This window comes from Phyllostomus hastatus, unplaced genomic scaffold, assembly GCF_019186645.2.
Source record: "Phyllostomus hastatus isolate PE091 unplaced genomic scaffold, TTU_PhHast_1.1 phas_contig_40, whole genome shotgun sequence".
NCBI lineage: Eukaryota > Metazoa > Chordata > Mammalia > Chiroptera > Phyllostomidae > Phyllostomus > Phyllostomus hastatus.
Genome location: NW_025333872.1, coordinates 12,739,691 through 12,762,252, shown reverse-complemented (window position 1 = coordinate 12,762,252; position 22,562 = coordinate 12,739,691). Strand labels below are relative to the sequence as shown.

At 35.0% G+C, this 22,562-nt stretch overlaps 2 protein-coding genes across 2 annotated transcripts; both read left to right on the top strand.

Moving 5' to 3' along the window:
- The first annotated feature begins 8,933 nt into the window (after positions 1-8,933).
- Positions 8,934-12,938, top strand: LOC123821297 (beta-defensin 110). The gene is made up of 2 exons (XM_045842550.1): positions 8,934-8,988; positions 12,790-12,938. Exons 1-2 carry the CDS (start codon positions 8,934-8,936, stop codon positions 12,936-12,938), a joined length of 204 nt encoding a protein of 67 aa, XP_045698506.1.
- Positions 12,939-16,665: 3,727 nt separating this feature from the next.
- On the top strand, positions 16,666-22,183 carry LOC123821456 (beta-defensin 110-like). The gene is made up of 2 exons (XM_045842834.1): positions 16,666-16,747; positions 22,050-22,183. The coding sequence occupies exons 1-2, from the start codon at positions 16,666-16,668 to the stop codon at positions 22,181-22,183; spliced, it is 216 nt and encodes a 71-aa protein (XP_045698790.1).
- The last annotated feature ends 379 nt before the right edge of the window (positions 22,184-22,562 follow it).

Genomic DNA, 22,562 nt, shown 5'->3' with positions numbered 1-22,562 from the left:
TATAGATATGTATTTATTGCCATTTTATTGTTCATAGTTTGATCTTATTTTTCTTAAATAAGTACCTTTAATATTTCATATAATAATAGCTTTGTAGTAATGAACTTCTTTGGTTTTCTCTTGTCTGGGAAACTCTTTATCTGACTTTTGATTCTAAATAATAGCTTTTCTGGGTAGAGCAATCTTGGCTGTAGGTCTCTGCTTTTTATGACTTTGAATATTTCTTGCCAATCTCTTCTAGCCTGCAAAGTTTCTTTTGAGAAATAAGCTAACAGTCTTATTTTTCAAGCCCCATTTACTTCCTGTTTTCTAGGTAAATTCAGTCAATTGAAGTCACCACAGGAAGAATGCATGGTGGGTGAGAAAAGCCTAGATATTGTTCCTTCTTCTTCTGTTTCAAGGCAGTACTTCCTGGCACTGCTGGCTAATTTTTGCTTTGGTTACAGTTACCCCCTACCACTATAGTCTCACCTCTTTTCAGGTAATTTCCAACATAGTTCCAGATTCCAGTGAATAATGAACTATAGCTTTTAGATTATGGAAATAAAACTTCTGCTTCTGTCCCCATCCTCAGGCACAGTACCAGGCACCTGCTATTGCTAAGTTTTCAATTGTATCACCATTCTGCTTGGTTTCTCAACTTCTCTACCCACAGTGTAAATATATACATTTTATGTGTCCTTAATTTATTTTTATTTTTTTATCACCATTTATCTCCCTTATACCTTGGTCCACCTCCACCAACTCTCTTCCTCCTGCAATGACAACACTGTTGTTCTTGTTCCTCAGTTCTTTCTCTGTTTTTCTTTTTTGCTTGATTCTTTCCATTCCTTCAAGCCCCTCACCTAGATGTCAGTCTTCTCTCTAACTATGGGTCTGTGTCTATTTAGATTATTTAGTTTTATTTCTCTGATTAGAAATAGATAAATTATACTAAACACAACTTTAAAAGTAACAATTAAAAAAAGATAAACTAAATAAATATAATTACATTTGAAAGTTCTCTAGCTTTTAGTATATGTACACAGACATACCTATATTTCTCCTCACATAAGATATTTTGTTAGACTTTATATTTCTTGAAAATTTACACTTGACAGTCCTTCCATCAAATTCAAAATGTTTTCTCTAATGAAAATAAATTAAACATATGCCATATACTTTCTTAAGAGAAAAGTCTCAGAGAATATCAGACAAGGGAAGGAAAAAGCTTTAGAAGTATAGTATCACAATATGCCCCTTCTAAAAATGAAGACCTTGAGGACTGAGGAGTTAAAGAATCCAGACACCAAAATAATTCAAGAATATTCAAATTCATAGTTTAATATGTTGTCATTACAACCTTCTGTCTCATGGAATATAAGAGCTGAAGTAAACCTCAAGTCCTAAAACCCAGAGAAGTGAAAGACAAAGCTGTGTTTGCTGACATATTTAGTGAAGCATGGATAATGTATCCTGTTTATTACAAGTGGTTTAGTCCTTAAAATCAGATAAATAAATTTTGAAAAATCTTTTAAATTACAATGACTATACTGACCTATAACTGCAGGGAAACACAGTTCACTGGACAGAGAATTTTCATAATTCTTCATCTATTAATTATTCAAATCTGAGTACATGTACCTTTTGTATTCAGGTCACCATGGATTATCATTTGAGGGATCAAAGATAAATAATAGACTTGGTTTAATAATTCCATGATGGTTTAGGAATGCTTCTTCTGTTCATAAGTCTTCAATGTTGTAAATAACACTGCCAGAATTCTCCCTGTAAGTTTCTCCATTAAGTTGAACTTCAGTTACTTGGAGAGCACCAAGACACAATGTTCAGATGGTCAGGCACTCGGGAGTGGGCAGTGTTGTATGTTGATGAGGTGGATGACTATGCCTCAGATTTCTACATTTAAAATGGTGGCTCTGCCATTTACTAGCAAGGTGACCCTAACTAATTTTGTTACATTTTAGACCTTTATCTTTATCTTCCATACAATGGATACAATTATAGTATATACCTATAGGTTAAGTCTTAGAAAAGCACCACATACATATCATTTTTAGTGGTGGTAATGATAGTTATAGTATTACTATAAGCTGGTCTTAATTTGAAATCACAAAACATGATATTTTCAGCGTGGTTAAATAGCAAAATGATGTTTATCTATTTGAGTTAAATAAATAAAATATTTGGTGTTTACCAAATAACAGGACATTTATAATCCTTGCAGATATTTTTCATAGTATGAGTCAAGTTGAGATAAATATGGAAAAGGATATTTGGTAATATCTATACTCTTCCCCTCCTACACACAACTGTCACCTTTAAAAATTCTAAGTAATTAACAGGTAATAAGACAAAATAAACATGTCTGGCACTATATTACACTTAAAAAATAGCACAAACATAAGCGCACATACACACATACTCCTACACAGGGTGGAAAAGTACTAGCTCTGCATATATGGGTGGTCAGAGACCAAATTATCCTCTTACATTTCTCATTTTTTAAGTTGTGTATTTAACAAACTTTCTGATCCATTTTTTAAAACATGAAGGAGAAATATAGATGAATGACAAAGTCAGAATTGGAGGTTGTGATAATTTTGCCCATAGTAGATCTGGTTTTCAATCAAGCATTAGTATGTTGCCTCACAGAATTCCTAACCAAGATAGGATGACATGAAAGCAGAATCAGTGAAACAAATAAAGAGCTAAGGAAAGACAAAGGCAGAAGTAGCCATGTTTGTGAGAAAGTCCTGGGAAAATTTTCCCAGAAGATAGAATACTGAAGCAACACTGTTATTTATGTCTTCCGTGGCACCTGAAGCCCACCTTGACATCTGGTAGATTCTTAATGAGAAATTATAGAATTAATAATTGAAAGGGGAACTTCATAGGGAAAAATAAAGAATGAGAACCAAAATTGTAATCTTGGGATGTGCTTTCATTTTCTGTCCTGAAAATACTCTATTGTATTAATGAAAAAGCCTAAATCAGTGGTTGGGAAACTTTCTGTAAAGATAAAGTGTCGAATAGCAAACATTTGGGGTGTTACAGGCCACTGTTATCTCTGCTTCAGTTAACTTTGCTACAGACAGAAGCAGCCATAGACAACATAGAGACAGCTGGGTGTGGCTGTGTTCCAGTAACACTTTATTTACAAAAACCTTCAATGGTCTAATTTGGCCTGAAAGCCATTTCCTGACCCCTGGTTTAAAATCACATGGTTTAGGACACATCAATGCCATGGCTAGATTACAGTTCTATCTATTCATTCCTTCCAACAGCCAGAAGTAGAAAACAATGTCACAGCAATATGGTCATGAATATGAATTATGGAACTTTTCATGCTGAGGGTGATATGATCTGCAAATAGAAAAGATTTCTTTCCGTGTTGAATCCGTGGCCTCTTTTGTAGGCCATTATGTGAGTAATATAAACAGAATGAAACAAAGTGGTATATGAAGCTAAGACAGGGTCATTTCATAGCATCATTCAGAGGTGAGAACATCTGCTCATGTATCTTTGTGATGAGTAAAGAAAGGAAATTTAAAGTGTGAACAATTCAGAAAGAATTGTCAAGAAGTGACATAGTGAATTAGCATTATAGTCCTCCCTCCTTCCGTGATTTCATGCGCTTACTCACAGAGAGTTGATTCTATGTCAGTGTAGTTCCAAGAACCAGTTGAATTTGCCATGGCTTTAGTGGCTCCAAGTAGATCCTGGTGAGCCCTAAAACAAGCCAAAAATTTGGAGGAAGCATAATATTTAAAAACAAGCTTTCAGTAGTTCTCCTCTGTCAGATCTCTTCAGAAACAACTTTGAGATTAAGAAATGACTCTAGATGTAGGTAGTTTCTGATTATTCACATGGTGAAAGCAGATGATCCTCATGAGTGACACAGAGCAAATGCAAGAAAAATGAAGAGAATAGCATGCAAAGAACACTGGCAGTATTTCCCTGTCCATAACTGTGAATAGATATGTGCAGCAACACTCAACTGAGAAAGGTATTACTATTCAGAGTTCAAACCTACAAGGATCAAGGCTTGGGTTGTATCTCCAGAAAAGTCACTAGATCTGTTAATGTGATAGCTGAGGATGAAGAGTGTTCAGAAGGGACAGTGGAGGAGGGGCGTGAAGTACCGGTTGAGACCCAGCAATGAATAATAGTGATGGAGACTGAGGTTTATCCTACTGTTATCATTTCCTGAGTTTGCCTTTAGAAAGAAGGATCCATGAGAATCATGGAGGAGCTACTCTTTAAACCTAGGGGAAGGAAGTCTACATAGGTTGACACATAGGGGAAGGATGACACATAGGACAAGTTTAAAGGGCCATGAGAAAGTGACTATAACTAATTAAGGGCCTCAGCTGGTGGACTCTGAGTTCCATCTCTGCATGTGTGCTGAGACCACTCCACACACTGCTCCCAGTCAATGGCTGGCTGTCTCTAGTAAGGCTGACATTCTTTTGAGAGACACAGGATGACTCAGCTTGCTGATTTGGTGGGGAGTACTCCACCATGACTTTGCTGAACCTATTGTAAACTGCACCTACATCTAAATGTTTTCTTTGCTTCATTCTAGATCAGCCTGGAATCACAGACCCATGGCTCTCCTAAGCTTTCCTGACTATCCCTTTTTTTCCTCCCACAACCATTTCCACTAACAAACTCCTAACACATTTAAATCTATATGGGCATATATTTCTTGCACACATAGACTACACATATTTTACTAGTTTAAGTAAATACTTTAAAGGTAGTTTTACTATCTTCATTTTCTTTTCTTTTTTTAAAAGATTGTGTTTATTTATTTTTAGAGAGGGAAGGGAGGGAGAAAGAGAGAGAGAGAGAAACATCAATGTGCAGTTGATGGGGGCCATGGCCTGCAACCTAGGCATGTGCCCTAACTGGGAATCGAACCTACTATGTCTGGTTTGCAGCCCACTCTCAATCCACTAAGCTACGCCAGCCAGGGCACTATCTTCATTTTCAATATTGCAAAAACAGTTAAGAAACATTTAAAAAATAAATATTATTACATACATAAGGATAAAAGGTAATGCATAGCTAACAATGCATTCTAACACACCAATATTCATTGTGTCTTCATGACAATAAACACAAATTAAGAGCATACATTAATATGTATTAATTGGAGTAGATATGGTATTACTTATAAATTCAGTGCAAAGGGATTGTGGTACTGAAAAGATGTGGCAGAATCCAGCCAGTAGAGTCTGCGTGTTGTGGCTGAAGACGAGAACAAATGCACACAGACTAGAGCAGTCCTGTGGGGAAAAGGGATGGTACGGGTGCTCTCGCAAGATAAGAGTCCTGTGGCTGCTTCTCTTAAGGGGAGAGTGCCCCGACCCTTGCCTGGACAAGCTTTTATTGTTTCCCTCGGGTCTTATTATCTATTACAGAGAATGTTGTTGTCTACATTTTAGGTACAATCAAGGAAATGAAAACAACAAATGCAGAAGGGAAAGGTGGCGAGCTGATCATGCTCCGTCCTTGGGAAAATTCATACAGGCTTTGGAAATTACCTTGAAGACAGGCAATAAACATCTACTGTTTCAGACCAGGGTGAGGGAGTTTTAGCAAGAGCAAGCCATAACAGTCCGAATGCATTTTCTAGGCCTGGTTCCCACAGGAAAACCCGGTTTGAGGGTCTGGCTCCTGCCCACCACTTTGCTCCTGTCGGTTTTCCATTCAGAGCTCAGTCACATTTGCCAAATTTAAAACAAACGGGTTCCCTACAAAAAAAAAAAATAATCAAACATTTTGGATCAAAACTTATAATCAAATATTATCTAAACCACCCAACAGGTGACATAAACATAAGCTTATCATAGTAATAGATAATAGAAAAATATTATCAAAAGTACAAAATACTATAACTGACATTTCAGCATAAAATTGAAGTGATTTAATAAAATGGTTAATACTTTGATTTAAAAAGAACAAATCAGAAATTTAAAAACTCAAAAATTAGAATACTTAAATACAAGTAGATATAAGTGTAAACTGACCCATTTCAGAAATAAATGTTTTCAATTCAGAAATGAAGTCAAAATTAAAACAAATAAAAATACAGCACATAGAAATGATTGATGTGAATAAAGAAAAATTATACATACACAAAAATTTTAAATATTCAAAATGAAATAATATATGTAAACATAAGTGATAGGCATTTAATATACATGTAATTGGATTTTCCAAAAAATAAAACAAAAAGTGAAATCAAATATTAACCATTGAATAAGTATATAAATCTTCCAGAATAGCAAAGCAAATACAAAAGCAAAAATCATAGAAAAACCATGTTGTAAAAGAAAATATAATATTCACATGAACATATGTGGGAAATATTGCATTAAAATTACTATTCAAGACCAAATACAGAATTCTGCAATAATGGAGAAGTAGAAACCCCAGGAATCTTTCTCCCCACCTGAATAACAATTGCACTGGCAGAATCTGTCTGATATACCTATTTGGAACTTGGAATAATCAACTGAAGGCTGCAACTTCCAGGAAAAGGCTTGGACAGGCAATTGTGTTTAATTTCAATCAATTTAAGTTCATAGTACAGTAGCAGCCAAATGTCTCCTATGCAAATTGCCTTCTAGGTTCTCAGGAATATGTCAGAATTTTTCAAAAAGTCTCTATACATATCTTCTTCCTCATCCTTTCCTTCCAAACATTTTTGTCAGTCTATTGTTTGCCCGAAGTGTTTCCCACAGCCTCGGAAACAGTGACTAAAACAGTGGCCTGTAAATGTTTCTGAAAAATTCTCCTTGGGAGTGTCTTTAGTACAGCACATGTTCTGGGTCAGGAGAAATAAAGATACACCTTTAAATGGTGTCTTTCAGGAAACTACCTTACACAATAGATTAAGACAGTTCTTTGGGAACAAGAATTTGAAGAACTCTAGCCATGTCCCATTCCACCAGGTACCATGAATGTGGACCATTATTTTTCAAGGTTTCTGCTGAGCTGAGCAGTAGGGGATGGGGCTAGAATGTGATAGAATGTCACAAAGCTCACTCTTCTTGAGGGATTGGTCAATTTTTCTAGAATTAGTACTCTCTGAGTTGTTGTAAGCCTTTGCTTTATTTCCAGAGTTCTGGCAGTTTTCAGCAGTTTTTCCACTGTGTTTTTTTTTCTTGTTTGTTTGTTTGTTTGTTTTGGGTTTTTTGTTTTTTTTTTGAGAAACAGATTCTCAGAGGTCCTTACCCTATCATTTTGGTTGATGCCACCCACCAGGTTAACATTTTTTTAATTATTAATATTTTGAGAGAGAGAGACAGAGACAGAGATGCAGAGAGGGAGATATCAATTTGTTTTTCCACCTATTTATAAATTCACTGGTTGATTCTTGTGTGTGCCCTGACCAGGGATTGAATCCCCAAACTTGGTATATCAGGGTGATGTTTTAACCAACTGAGCTACCTGGCCAGGGTCCCCAGGTTTATATTTACACTGTTTCTTTTCTCCTTGAAAATGCCATCAGCCTGTAGCAAATTCCAACTTGGCAAATTTTAGTGCTTAATAAATATTTGGCAAATAAGTGCTACATAGTGATATACTGAAGTGGTTTGCCTCCTATCTGCTGATGCTGAATTCTTGTTTTGGCCCTTTTCCAAAAAGAACACTTAGCTAAACCAGGGCTCTCACTTTTTATTTAAATGAAAGGTTTCTATTTGTGTTTTATAATTTGAAATTTTTTTTGTAAAAGATAACAATTGTTAGGCAAGTAAGTTAATTTCTCTCAATTTCAGTTCCCTGGCCTGTAACATCAGTGGACTTGATTAAAATCTCTAAGAAGTCCCACATTCTTTACTAACCTATGATATGGGTTTTATTGATATGTTATTTTTCTGATGTTTTATAGCATAAATGAATCAGGTATCTTGGAATATGTGGCCCTGTTAGCAGTATTAGCATTTCAAGATTTTATTAGAAATGCAAAATCTTAGACCGTATTCTAAACCTACTAAATCAGACATGCTGTGGGAGGAGTCATGTGATCTTTTTTTAACAAGCCCTCTAGGGGATGTTGATGCAGCTCATGTTTAAGAACCACTATCCTAGAAATTCTCTTGACTCAGTGGTAGGAGATAATTGATGAGTTGTCCTCTGACTACAGCATCAGCTGCTGGATATATTGTAAAACTTGCAGCTCTTCTGCATGTATCTGTAATATTAAACTTTGGTGGTATGCAAATTGGATCAGAAATCACTTCCAGTTACATAAACAGAATTAAAAACACTGGACCTAGAATTGTGAAATCAAATAACTTATTATAAGAATTTATTTAATACTGAAAAACCTGTTGTGTTAAGTATTTCCCATATTCATTAGTAAAACCAGAATTTCCTGGTTATGTCACATTTAAACAATTACATATTATATGAATTGAAATAAAACATTCAACCTTCCTAATTTTTATTACTTTAACTGTAAACAGCAGTAATCTCAAAGAAAACTTCTAGCTATAAAATTCTATATTATCGATTCAGACATCTATTAATTTAATATAAAAATCATTAACATATTTATAATTATACATAAGAAAGGATTATATGTCTATAAAATTTGTCACTGTGATGTTTTGGCAATCTAAACTCATATCTTTTAAAAGTCCCTTAAGGATTGTGTTTTCAAGACAGCATATCTAAGGTAACATAATCAGTCATTACTTTCATAAGGAAATTTCACATTAATTTTTGTGACCATGTTCTTTGAACATGGCACAATTCAATCAAGCATACAAATGTTCTTGCTGTTGATAAGCCTCAGTAGTTAAAACCACGTCCCACGAGAATCCTTAAATAAAAAAGGGTTTTCTATTTCCTTATGTGAAAACCCTGACTTAAAAAAGACGATCTGTGGACACTTTCTTCCTAAGAAACTCTCTGCCATGAAGATTCATCTCTTTTTCTTTATTCTGCTCCTTTGGGTCACAATTTTACCAGGTACGATAGAAACATTTATGGGTATATTTGTACTAATGAATTTGAGGAAACAATCGGTTATTTCTTGTTAAAAGCATGGTAACAACATAGGGATTAAAGCATTTTTTTATACCAAAAGCATTGTGATACTCTAGAACAGAAAAAGAAAGGGAGACAATAGTTTGAAAACAGGTGAAACATACCTGTAGTTTAGTTAATAATATTACATCAATGATAACTTCTCAGTTTTGACAAATGTGGTATGATTAAGTGAAATGTTAACAGAGGGGAAATTGGCCTTTATTATTTTTGCAACTTTTCTATAAATCTAAAATTATTTCAAGATGAAAAGTCTCATCAGCTTCATCCTGCAGCAACAGTTACAGTCTATTCTTTCTGGAAAAAAATTCTTTAGCATAATCAACTGTTAAGGAGTAGGGAACAGTGTTAGGGAACAATTTACCTTTTCCTTTTTAAAAACCAATGCTAGCATACTACTTCAAATTACTAGAAAGCCTTTCTTAATATTCTGTTCTTGGTACTACCAGCAAATCATGTCCCTTCTTGGCCTTTCTTTAAATATTTCTAGTCACTACTCTTATGTCTTTGAGTGCCACAGATCACATGAATGTTGAGTGTAATAAGTAGTATATGAGCTCTACTTTTCATGAGAACATTTTTTCCCCTCAAGGACTGTATCTTCACATCAGGTATGTAACAAGATTCTCTTCTCTTGAATTAATGTGTAAGTATTAAGTGCACGTAAGTAGAATAATAAGTTTTGGAGATGGAGCAATCATTGAGTCTATTCCCTTCTTCCTAAAGAGCCTAAGGTGAAAGGGTGGGCTCAAGTCTACCCAGTTTATGATGCTGGTACTGAAATCAGACTCAAACTCCCTAGCTCACAGGAAAATATTTAATTTTAGTTCCTGGATGAATTTTTTAGATCTAATAGAAGTTATACTGAGGTCTAGGAGACTAAAGTAATTTATCTTTCATTATGAATATTAGTGAGTCCATTATGATAATCTAAGAATCTACACATAAAAAACTGATCAATTATCACTTTAAGGTTGCAAGTGGATAGATTGTAAATAGGGCCCAAGCATTAATAAAGTTAACAATGTAATGCTGTTGTTAATTTAGCTAAGAAAATAACTTCCTCTTCCTTTGTTTAAAAATTGTTAGAAAAAGATCTGTAGATTTTTTCCAGTTCTAGAAAGAGTCAAGATAAAACTCTATTAACATATGATAGATTTTCTTTCTTTTAATTTCAACAATACCTAACATTAATAATATCACTATGACAAGTGATATTATTGTTTTTATGCCTTATTAGCTTATTTTTCCTTATAACAGCCACATCATGTGTCCATACTGATAACTAAATTTATTCATACACTTATCAACAAACTTATGTGTCTTGTAGTCTCATAAATTATAAACTGCTCGGGAATATAGTGACATAGATTACAACATCAATGTTAACTATTTGTATGTTTTTATTATATTTACAAAATGAGGTCATTGTCCTTGTTAATCACAGTGGGCAAAACTTTTAGATAACTTTCACCATAATCAACAAGAAAAATCCCAAAGTAAAAGAAGCGTGTCAAGATATACGAGTATATTTTCTCCACAAAATTATAAAATGTGTAATACAGAATATAGACATTTTAGAAAATAAAACAATAACAGTAGACTATTAGTTAGGTTTTGGGAGAGTCAAAAGTTATATTTGGAATTCTGATTGTGTAGGCGTTGGTGACCTTAAACCCTGATGTGTTCCCGAGTCAACTGTACTTATCTGTTAAATGAGTGGATGTACGCTTGCAAAGGTGAATATTAGTGATCCAAAGACACTTATATTGGGGACTACTTATACTTAGAGGTCAGGATGAAAAGAAAAGAGACAATAATTTTAGAAAGGTGAAATAAGACAAAGAACTAACAGGAGAAGGGTAAAGAATATTGAACAATAGTGTCAAATATGACAGAACTTTGTCTAAAGTGAGTAAAATTCAGATTTCTGTCACTAGCAAGTGATATATGGTTTGAGAATAATAATTCCTAAGAAATTATAAACTAAATAATACTTAGAAGTGAGCATTTAACCTGTGCAGTTACTATTTTTTTCTGCTATAAGCCATATTTTTAACCTCTGCAGTTATAGTGAGAAAAGAGCTCATTTTAATGGAAGAGCTAGGTTTTATATTAGCTATTTATACCAACCATATAGATAATGTGGCTTGAGTCTGGGTATTCACTAATAAGTATCTTTATTCACCACCATCTAGGAAATGCAGACAGAATGTCCAGGAAGAAAGGTCTGGCCATTAAAGGGACTGGTTGGGATATAAAACTGTAATTAATGTCAGAAACTAATGGGAACATGTATTTGATTTCATACCACAAATATACAAAAATATTTGAGTCTACCCTTTGGTCAAACACCTGCAAAATTTAGAATTCTCCCATACTAGTTGCCCTTAATTTCAAGGTATGAATAAGGCCATTACTTATTGAAAATGATGTATATATAAAAAAAAGTAAGACTCCAAAACAAAGGGATTCTAAAAACACGTGGGCTAGCCTATAATGAGAAATATTAAATTAAAATGTATTTGTCTTAGAATAAATCTTACAGCCTATCAGGCCCATCCCCCAATTCCCCAAGTATCTTCAACTATCCTAAATAATAAACTTCTATTGTGTTAATCTCCAAGCTACAAGATGAAACATGTAGCTAGGAGCCCTGGTAATTTTAGAAATCAGGTCATAGCAAGCACTGACCACACCTTCTAGACATTCCCATTTTTTAAATCAATGTTGTCATCAGACATGTGTCTAAGTTAGATCATTTCTTTTAAAAAAAATGATTTTAGAGGATAGAGGAAAGAAGAGTGAGGGAAAGGCATCTCTCTGTTGTTGCACTTATTCGTGCATCCATTGACTGATTCTTGTATGTGCCCAGAGGATAGAACCCACAACCTTGTCATGTAGGCATGATGCTCTAACCAGTTGAGCTAGATCATTTCTCTGGGGAAGTAAATCCTAAAATACCCACAAGAGTTGTAGAAAGTCAAATTGCCTAACATTGCCCCTCTCTCAACTTTCTGTTTTATTTTTTATTGAATTTATTAGGGTGACACTGGTTAACAAAATTATACAAGTTTCAGGTGGACAATTCCACTACACATCACCTGTACATTGTACTGTGTGTTCATGACCCCAAGTGAAGTCTCCATCCACCACCATTTTTCACCCCATTCCCTCCTCCACCTTCCTCCACTTCACTTCCTCGCAGAAATCTCCACACTGTTGTCCCTGTCTATGAGTTTTTTCTCCTTTCCTTTTTTTGCTCAATCCCTTCACAGACCCCACCTAGCCCAACCCCCAACATCTGTCAGCCTGCTTGCTATCTATGAGCCTGTCACTACTTTAGGACAATCATCTAATTGTCCATTCTATCTAAATAATGTTTGTGAAAGCAGAAAAAGGGATCCCAAATACAATTAGATGGTTATAAAGATTAAACCTGACAGAAGTTAAATTATGAACACTTTTTTCCTGTTGACTTTGGGAGCTATCCTTAAATTACTATCTAGTTAACTTGTAAGACAACAAGAGGACACACTTCACTTAGGTCCAAGTCACTTTCTGACTTACATGACTGACCTTGCACTGATGGATGAGTCACAAATTAGAAGTGGGGCTCTTTTGTTCTGTTCTACTATCTTTTGCTTCCTGAACTTTCTCCTTTTAAAATATGGGTGTGTCATAGCTAGGTTGCTAATTTCAGTCCTTCTTTCCTTCTTACAGCCAGAAAGAAATATCCCCAGTATGGTAGCTTGGATTTGAGGAGAGAGTGCAAAAAGGGTAATGGTCGGTGTAAAAATGAGTGCCACGAAAATGAAATTAGGATTGCTTACTGCATGAGACCTGCAACTCATTGCTGCTTGCAGAAGTAAAGATGACAGAAGAAAAGAAAGAGACACATGGTCCAAGAAGAGAGGACTGGTGTTATTAAGCCTCCCCAACATATCTTTCAAGGCCTGTGTATCTCTGTAATACACAAGGAATTAAATAAAATTCAGTATTGAACCATTCAGAAGTGGTTCTATGTCACACATGCATCTGGTGCCTTTACATTGCATTTTCACTTTATCTCTTGGTACCAGAGTAAGCAGAATGTTTTTTGTTTTTTTTGTTATGGACACTCCTCAACAACTATTCAAAGTTCTATGCACCTTGTGTGAGTTGACATAAATACTGTGAGAAACCCTAGGTCAAAGAAATGGGAGGAGCATATTTCTGATAGAAGCTTCAGTAGAAATGTGCTATTATTTTATTATATAAAATATTTAATACTGTTCAATACATAACCCCAAGAAAAAATGTGAACCATAACACTTGAAAGAGTAGACATTGAGAGTGCAGATCTTTTTTCATGAGACACACAGAGCTTAAGGCAGAAAATGACTTAAAAAGCAGAGGGAAATCACAACAAACTCCTATTTCTATAATTATTTATTACTTAGTGGAGAAAATATGTGTATCAAGAAATAGAAAAGGGAGTAAGAAAGAGAGAAAATTTTCAAAAAGGTGAAGAGGCTATACATAATTAAATTTTTCTAAAGATTTTACTTATTGATTTATTTTTTTTTAGAGAGCAGGTAAGAGAGGAAGAAAGAGAGGGAGAAAACATTGATGGGAGAGATAAACTCAATCGACTGCCTCTCCTATGCACCTCAACTGGGACCAGGCCTGCAACCCAGGCATGTGTTCTGACAAAGAATCAAACTGGCAACCTTGTGGTTTGCAGGACAACGATCAACGAATGGAGACACACGGGTCATGTCTATAATTGAATAGTTTGACAAAGGAAGTCAGAAACTATGACTAATAGCTGCATTCACCTCCTCTGTCCTTGGAAATGACCCTGAGGATATAGACAGAGAAAGAAAGGGGGCGTAATCTTCACTCTTCAGCTCCGTTCTTCCTGAGTTCCTTTCCACAATATTCTCAGTCATACCTCTGTATCATACAGTTTCTGTTCAGAAGTGCAAAATCTGCTTCTTTTATCAGTTTAGAAATACAGTTTAGTAATTTGTATTAATTCAGATTTTTTAAAAGCACCAATACTACAACATAGAATAGAAACAGAAAATTTCCTTTCCCCCAGAATAAAATTGAAAAGAAATTGGTAACTTAAGTAAAGAAAAAGGAGATTTTCTAAATGAATACATGTGGATCAGACTTGGACTCAGATAAGAAGTCAAAGAATTTCCAGGCCCCACCTACTCTCTTGATATTTATATCACATTCCATTTTCTGAACCCAGGTATGAGATCTAAGGATCTATTTCACACGAACCATTATCTATTACAGTGACATGCAAGGAGAAAGAATACTTTTCATTTTGATAAAGTTTCTATATATATTTCTGTCACAAGAGACTGTTTAATTTTTAGTTTTATTTTAATAAGCACATGAATTCCCACTATGAAACAGTTCTTTGCTAAGGATACATCGGAGCCTGACATGAATGGTCTTTCACCTACCTCAGTAACTAAAAATAGACTGACTGCCTAATCTGTTCCCTTGTGGCATGAATATCTCCAAAATTATTTTTACAATATTCATGTAAACAGGGTTTCTTAACCTTGGCCCTATTGATATTTTGGTCCAGACAGTTTTGTTGTGGTTGTGCATTCTGCCTTTAGCTGCAGGATGCTTCCCTGCATCCCTAGACTTTACCCACAAAATGCGAGTAACACTCCTCCCACTGACTCTGACTATAAAAATGTCTACCTGCAAGGCCAAACATGTTCTGTGAAGGGTCCGGGTTAGAACCCCTGGTTCACAGAAATTTAAAAATGAAAATGGACAGAAATGTTTTCAGGTAGTAAATACATTTTCTGTTTCTTGTGAGAATAAATTTCTATTTGAAATGATCATGTGTTAGTATATATGAACCAGAGGTGATATATTGGTGACTCCAAATAAAAAAATAGCCTAACCTTTGGATGATAAGTATATCAGACATATTGAGATAAGTAAAATTAATTCCTTGTTATAAAAGTGTGATTATTATTTATTCTACCTAAGCAGATTCCAGGCCATTATTACATCAAGACCTACGAAATAGAATTGAGAAGCCTAGTATACTATTCATATGGGGTTAATAAGAACCGACTTTTTCAGTGGTCACTGAGTAGCGGTAGATGGTGAGAGATGTTCTGGAAGGCACTTGAGACATGAACTAGTCTGTACTGGCAGACCCTCCATCCTTCAGTGTTTGACAGACAAAACTAAAACCATTTAAGGTCTGTGCTGACTCCTCCTTGAATATAGTCCAGTGAATGTATATTCAAGTCACAATCCTCTGCCTTCGGTCCAACGGACAAATGTGACAAACTTGAAAGAGAAAGCGAATCTATAAGCAGCAGCCATGCAATTAATATCACTCCACGGAGAAATCTTTTAAGGGTTGTGTGTGATGATATCCACTAAAAACTCTAGGGGCCCTTTTGATGAGATTCTGCAGTCTGTTCCTTAAAGAGAGAGTGGTGTCACTAATTATTTATATTGCCCTCAGCATTCATTAACAAATTTTTTTAAGAAAAAAAGGCAAATACTTATAAACGGGGAGATTTCTGGCAATATTCTTTCTCATACCCTGTAATTTTCATTGGACTGATTGACAAGACAGTTAGATAATATTAAACTCATTAACTCTAAAAACCTGAAGTTTTGCATTTTCCCTTCCTTTGGCCCCAAATCTAAATTTCTGTGGCATTGTGTATTTTTTTTTCACTTTTAATTTTCTGTAAGTCTTGATTAGCATTGACCTTGATGAACTAATACCACCAGGTTTTGGACACAATGTTTTATTGTTATTTACACAATACACACTTGAATCCATTAAAAATATTATGTTGAAATGAGGTATGTCACCATCAAAACCAGCACAGGACTAGGAGGAAAAGAATTAGAATTCAACTAGATTCCAAACATTCAAACCCAACCCATTTCAAGATTTATTTTATCTCAATGTCTTGGGGCGACAACAATAACTAATTCCAATGACGTATTTATTTATTCAGACAACATTTGACTAATGACTTCCCTCTTCCCAAGTATAATGTCATGGGTTTTGGATTTAAAGTTTAAAACATTATAGCTCCTATTTTAAGGAACTGATAGTTATTCCTCACAAACTGAGTTTTAAGTACTATCCTATTCAACAGAGTTATAAAATGAATAAGACACAGGATCTTTCCTCAGGAAGATCAATGTCAATTCATAACACTGATAGTATATGACTCAGACACTGCATTCCACACCCTATGTCTCATTTATTCATGAATTCAGTAAATACTCATTGAGAACTTACCATGTGTTAGCCATATTATAAGATCAGAACAAATCAATAAACAAAGCTGGTGATATTTTCTATCTTTGTGGAGCTCATATTTTAGATGTAGAGAAAAATGCAAACATTAACATAATAATTAAGCAAATTAAATTAGAAAATAATAAATCAAAGTTAAAGGATGCCAAAATGATGGTGGACTATACCAATTTTAAATAGAATTTTTCAGAGGGCCCTTATTTAGCAGGCGCCATTTGAGCAAAATAATAAAAGAGGCAAAGAAGTGGTCATGGGAGCACACTGAGGTCTGTGGGGGACGCATGCGAGATGAGAGTGGCTGGGCGAGAGTGGCTGGGGAGGGCGGTTCGTCAGCAAAGGACCATGTTACCAGATCACCGAGAGGTTTTTAGGAACTAGAAAAGGTCTTGTCTTTTATTCTGAGATAAACCCAATGGGTTTTAGTCAAAAAGAAAGCATGATTTACATTTTGTTTTGAGAAGACCTCTTTGAAGTGCTTTCAGGAGTTGGAGGTATTGAAGTAATGTAGGTCATACATTGTGGTAGCACCATCCAGAGTGCAACAAGAAAAGCAATGAGGAACGGCATGGCTCTGGATGTGTTATAGGTAGAATTCAATTTCATAAGAGATTTTTTTCCTTCAAGCTACTTGCTGATTTGCCTTATTCTATTCTTTACCAAACATCTTGAAAAGCAGCCCAAACTCACTGTCTCCAACTTTACCAGCTCTTACATACTCTTCTCCTCAATACACTCACCCACAGCAATGAACAAACTCTTCTTGTGAATGGTATTTTTTCTAAAATCAAACCCCTAATCCTATTTCAATTCTTCTGAACAGCACTTTAGTTAGTCACTATTTTGACAATTATTAGTTGAGTTTTTCATTTTTGATGGTCTTTTAAATGTGGGACTTCTAGTGTTTTGTTCCTGAATCCCTTTTCTTCTTGTTTTATGTGCTTTCCTGAGGTTATTTTGTTTAGTACAATAATTTCTTCTGTCAGCAAATGTTTTTTTTTTCTCAATCTTCTTCCCAAACCACAAAGCTGAATTTATTACAAGTCATAGAACTTACTTATCTGACTGGTCCCTAAATTCTTTAATCAAGATGTCTAAAATAGAACTCATCTTACTCACAAAGGTTAAAGCATGTCCCCTTCTTTTTACTCTCTGTTTCCCTGATTGTTGTTATCAAGCACACGGTATTAAGGGCTAAAAACACCTGACATCATTTACTTCCCAGCAGTCTTCCCCCAAATCCAAACATTAACTGGGCTGCTTCTAATTCATAACTATATCTTAAATTTACTTTCTTCTCTCTTTTTGAAATACCATTAACTTAATTATGTTTCCCATTATTTCATATTTAGAATGTTCTAGCAACCCACCACATAGCCTCTCTGCTACAAAATTTTTGAGAAAGTGGTGCTTAAAAGCTCTATAGGTTCTCCACTCCATTCACAATAATATCCAACTCCTCAACTTTACAGGTCTTTTGCCTAATCTGACTTTGTCATGTTTGCTGAAGCCTATGTCCCTATCTCCTCAGTCATGCTGAGAGTCACAGCATTCTTCATTGTTCACAAATTCTTTCAAAATACCATATCAAAGTCTAGGCTTCCCCTCAACCCCTTGAAAATATGTTATCAGCTTTTGGAGATGCAATCAAAAGTCACATGCTCATTGAGGTGCTCGAACACACAGGAAAGGAATTACGAATCCAACATGACTGCCTGTGAATCTTTTCTCTTCTTCTATTCCCTTGAAAACTTGCTCAAGAGCTCTTGACTTCATTTGTTCCAATGGGTGAAATTACAATGGTTATACCTATCTTAAAAGACTGTTGAGCATTAAATCAGATAATAATTTGCTCAGTAAAGAATCTGAAACCTAATAGGCACTTACTAAAGCATAGCTCTTAATAATGGCTGTGGTAGCAGTAGCTATGGTAGTAGAAGTAACAGTAAAATAGAGTTTTCCAGAAAGTTTTTACAGCTCTTTATTATATGCTGTGAGGACCTTTTATTTATATATCAGAACTGTCTTCACAGGTGATACTGTGTTGCTTCCACTTTATGCCATCACCTTCCAACAAACATTGTCTGCCTCTTGGGAGTAAGGTGCTTAGTTTTTTAATTCATTTTTTGCAGTATTACTCAGCACAGAGCTGAGTACAACATACTCGCTTACTAAATCATGGGTAGGGATCATGAGAGAAGGAATTCTCTTCATGTAAAAGTGAAAATGGAGAAAAATCAATGAGTTACTAAAGGGTAGTGTATAAAAATCTGGCAGAAATCTATAAATCACTCATATTGATGACCACATAAACTTAAATTCTTTCCCCCCCAAGATTTTGTTTATTTACTTTTAGAGAGAGGGGGAGGGAAGGAGAGAGAGAGAGAGAGAAACATCAATGTGTGGTTGCCTCTGGCATGCCCTCTACTGGGGACCTGGCTCACAACCCAGGCATGTGCCCTGACTGGGAATCGAACTGGCAACCCTTTGTTTTGCAAACCAGCACTCAATCCAATGACCTACACCAGCCAGGGATAAACTTAGATTCTTACCTGTGATAACATATTCCTTCACTCAGATATTTTTTTAGTTAGTTGCAAATTGATTATGTTGTTTCAAGCACTTTGCTACATGGAAAAGTCAGTCAGTGAACAAGGCTTTAAGACTGGAGGTTTGTGCTTTCAGTAGAGCAGACCATAAATGCTAGTACCAGTGCTTCACCAGGATCACTTTTAGGTGTGAATCCAGAAGGAAAGTCAAAAACATAGGATATGCAAATAACTTTGAAGACATCTATTTTCTAACACCGTAAGAGAAGTTTACATATTTTCTCATTATAACTTTGAAAAGTTCACAAAAACCTCAATTTCATGAGGAAATTGAAATAGAATGAACCAACTCATTTGTGTGCTATATCACAGCTAATGAATAGAGCATACAGAATTGAAACATAGTCATATTTGACTCTGTGAGATCATACCATTTCAGACAAATTATACAACCTTCCACTGACCTATGGCCTTGCTTCTACCTTGACTTCAAATTGGACCCAGTAAAAACAGACATCTTCCAGACCTACCTTCTCTGCCTCTCTGTTTGCAGGGAGAATCATGAAACAGGTGAAGAAGTCATCTGCAGATAACTAATTTGCTAGGAGATGGGGAGATATATGCCAGACATTTCTCCTGGAAGGATGGAGAACTCCCCACAAAGCCTGGGAAAGCTAACATTGAATCAATGCATGGGGGTCGCTGAACATTTAACCACTGGTTTCCTGACAGAGAGCCATGCATGTCCCTGCAGGACTTCTTATGTGCTGCTGTCCACAGCACACCTCCACCACACTTGTAGCTTGTTGTTCTGGTCCAGACTCCCAGGAACCTTTCTGGAATGTATATCCCTTACAAGGCCCCAAACTAGAGTTTGCATTTTTCTCTTTACATGAAAATTTGTTAGGACAGGTCTCATTTCAGCAGTAATATTTAGAATGTACAAGAGGTATCAGTAGATAAAAGAGATGTTATGTGTCCTTCCTCCAAACAGACATTCATTTTTGTTTTTATGTGCTATGTGTTAACTAGTTTTGATCACCTCACATTAATGCTTATGTATCTATATGTGACATTTGTGTGGCATTACACAGTTTATAACATATTACATAGCCAATTTTTACAAAAATGCTGAGATTATGTTATTTTCACTCATAGTTTTCACATGACATAGCTATGATTCTAAAATGATACTTTTTTGCAAATAACTAAGATGTGATAGAACCAATTTTGCTACATTTACTTTTTGTTTCCAGATCATATCATTTTGTAGATTTCTTAATGACTTCAAACATTTTTATCCTTTGAAATAATAAGAAAATTAAAAGGACATTGGTAGATTTTTAATTTTACTAGTGGTGATTATAAATACATAGTTCTGTTTTCTGAATTGAACATATATTAAAGATTGGCATGGATTTGGTGGGTTGACAAGATAGTAGGGTCTTAGGAATGTTGATTAGCTTAAAAAGTACTTACCCCAGCAAAAGTATTTTTTTAATTAAGTATAATAATGCATTACCCTCTTCCTTACTTTAAATTATGTCAAGAATGTTTCTGAAATAACTGTAGATCTCACTGATGGCCAGGAATTCCCCAGTGGCCAGAAACTCTGTCATCACGAATTAGTTTCCCATTCCCACAGGAGGTATACACACTCACGTGTCAGAGCCCATGTGGTACTTTCTTGCACTTTAAGCTTAACTTCCTTCTCTTTTCTTCTAACTTTATTAAGTATGCACATCTGAATCTTCTCTACATTCTATACACTTGAAGTTTCTGTCTAGTTCTCAACCTAATGCTTAGAAAAAATTAGGTACTCAGATAAACACCTGACATATGGAATTGAAATGAAATCATTCTGAATTTCAATTAGGTATGAAGCAGGCAATTAGGTTCTATGAGTTGACATTATGTAATTTTAATGTAAATTCAATTTAATTCATTCCCCACATTTTAATGAAATTATTCCTCTTTATTTTTATTGACATGCAAAATTTAATATTCAAAATATATTTGTGATAGCTGTGTTTACTCTATTCTGTAGGTAGGTGGAATGACTTTATCCAAGATCCATCAGGACTATGATAACATTTGGGGCAAATAAATAGTCCTGACTTCTAATCTCTTTATTTAAATGGATTGGTTGCAATTGAATCATTAAGGAAAATAAAATCTTAAAGTAACAAAAATATTTACTTCCATTTATTATAGACTAATGTATAAGAGGAAAACTGTGAGTTTGGAGTCTCAGAACATGCTTCTTTGCATTATTTCAGGTGACTCACAACAGACTAAAAGACTAACATGGGACTCTTTTTTTTTACTGAATATCTAATTTATAACAAAACTGTGTTTATATGTATATGAGTATATCTAAAGTGGTTTCCTGTCCTCAGTAAATTACTTTGTCAGTGGCTATCTTCATGCCTACTATGTTATAATTGTTGGGCTATACCGGGAAGAAGATAATGAAGAGTCAGAATAAATGATAACCAACAATTAAGGGCTTATATTTAGGCTGCAAGAATAAAAGTATAACAAATGTTTAAGAAAAGTACATATAATTTAGTACTAAATTATGTTATATTACATTATTCATTCATTACTTGTAGGCTGGCAAAAGGGACATATCCATTTGTTCTAGTAAATGCAGGGTTATATCAGTTAAGAGGAGGTCTGGGATGAAGAAGAAAGCATTGAACAAATGATTCTGTGAAGAGCCAATAGGAGTAGATTTAAAACACTGAGAACACATGCAAATGAAAATTGCATATGTTTTAAATACTATAAGCATCATCTTAATGAAGATGTGCATGAGTAAAACTGGTCTTAATAAAGTAAGGAAAAAAGATGGGAGGGCAAGAGGCCCTGAGAGCCAGAAGAAGTTCATTACTGATGTGAGATATAAGATAAGGACATACATTTTTTTGGAAATAAACTGGCTTGGTCACCAGCTGAAACAAGTAATAAAGTATGTTATAAAACAGTCTGACATCCCAGAATCTCCATCTTCCACAAACATGATCTCATGACTTAGAACAGAGATTTTTCTCCCCTCAGTAAGAAGATCCCCAAATGAAAAACTGGATTGGTGACTTTATCTTTCTTGATTGCAGCTGGAAGTAACTTTGAACCAAAGTATAGATTTGAGAGATGTGAAAAAGTGAAAGGAATATGTAAAACGTTTTGTGATGACGATGAGTATGATTATGGATACTGCATTAAATGGAGAAATCAGTGCTGCATATAAACTCTGGATACAAGAAGTACTGTTGAGTAGCCCAGTTTGGAGCTGAAATACATTTTCTTAACTCAAAAGTAGGTAAAAAGAAAATGTTTAAAGTATTTACTGGAAATATGCTTTTTTAAATCCTAAATATCACTGTTTACATAAATAAAAATAATTTTCAGTCTTTATTCATTGACTGCCCACTTTCTTTGTATTTCAGATGGATGAACATGTTAATTAACCAAGGAAACAGATTCTAATTAATAGGGGACTCAAGAGTTGGAAAATTTTAGTTTAAGGTAAATAGTTATAAGCCTAGTAGGTAATGCATATGTTAAAGCTTTTGTTTCAGAAACTACAGGTAAGGCCCATTTTGCCCCCGCCCCAAACAGTTGACCTC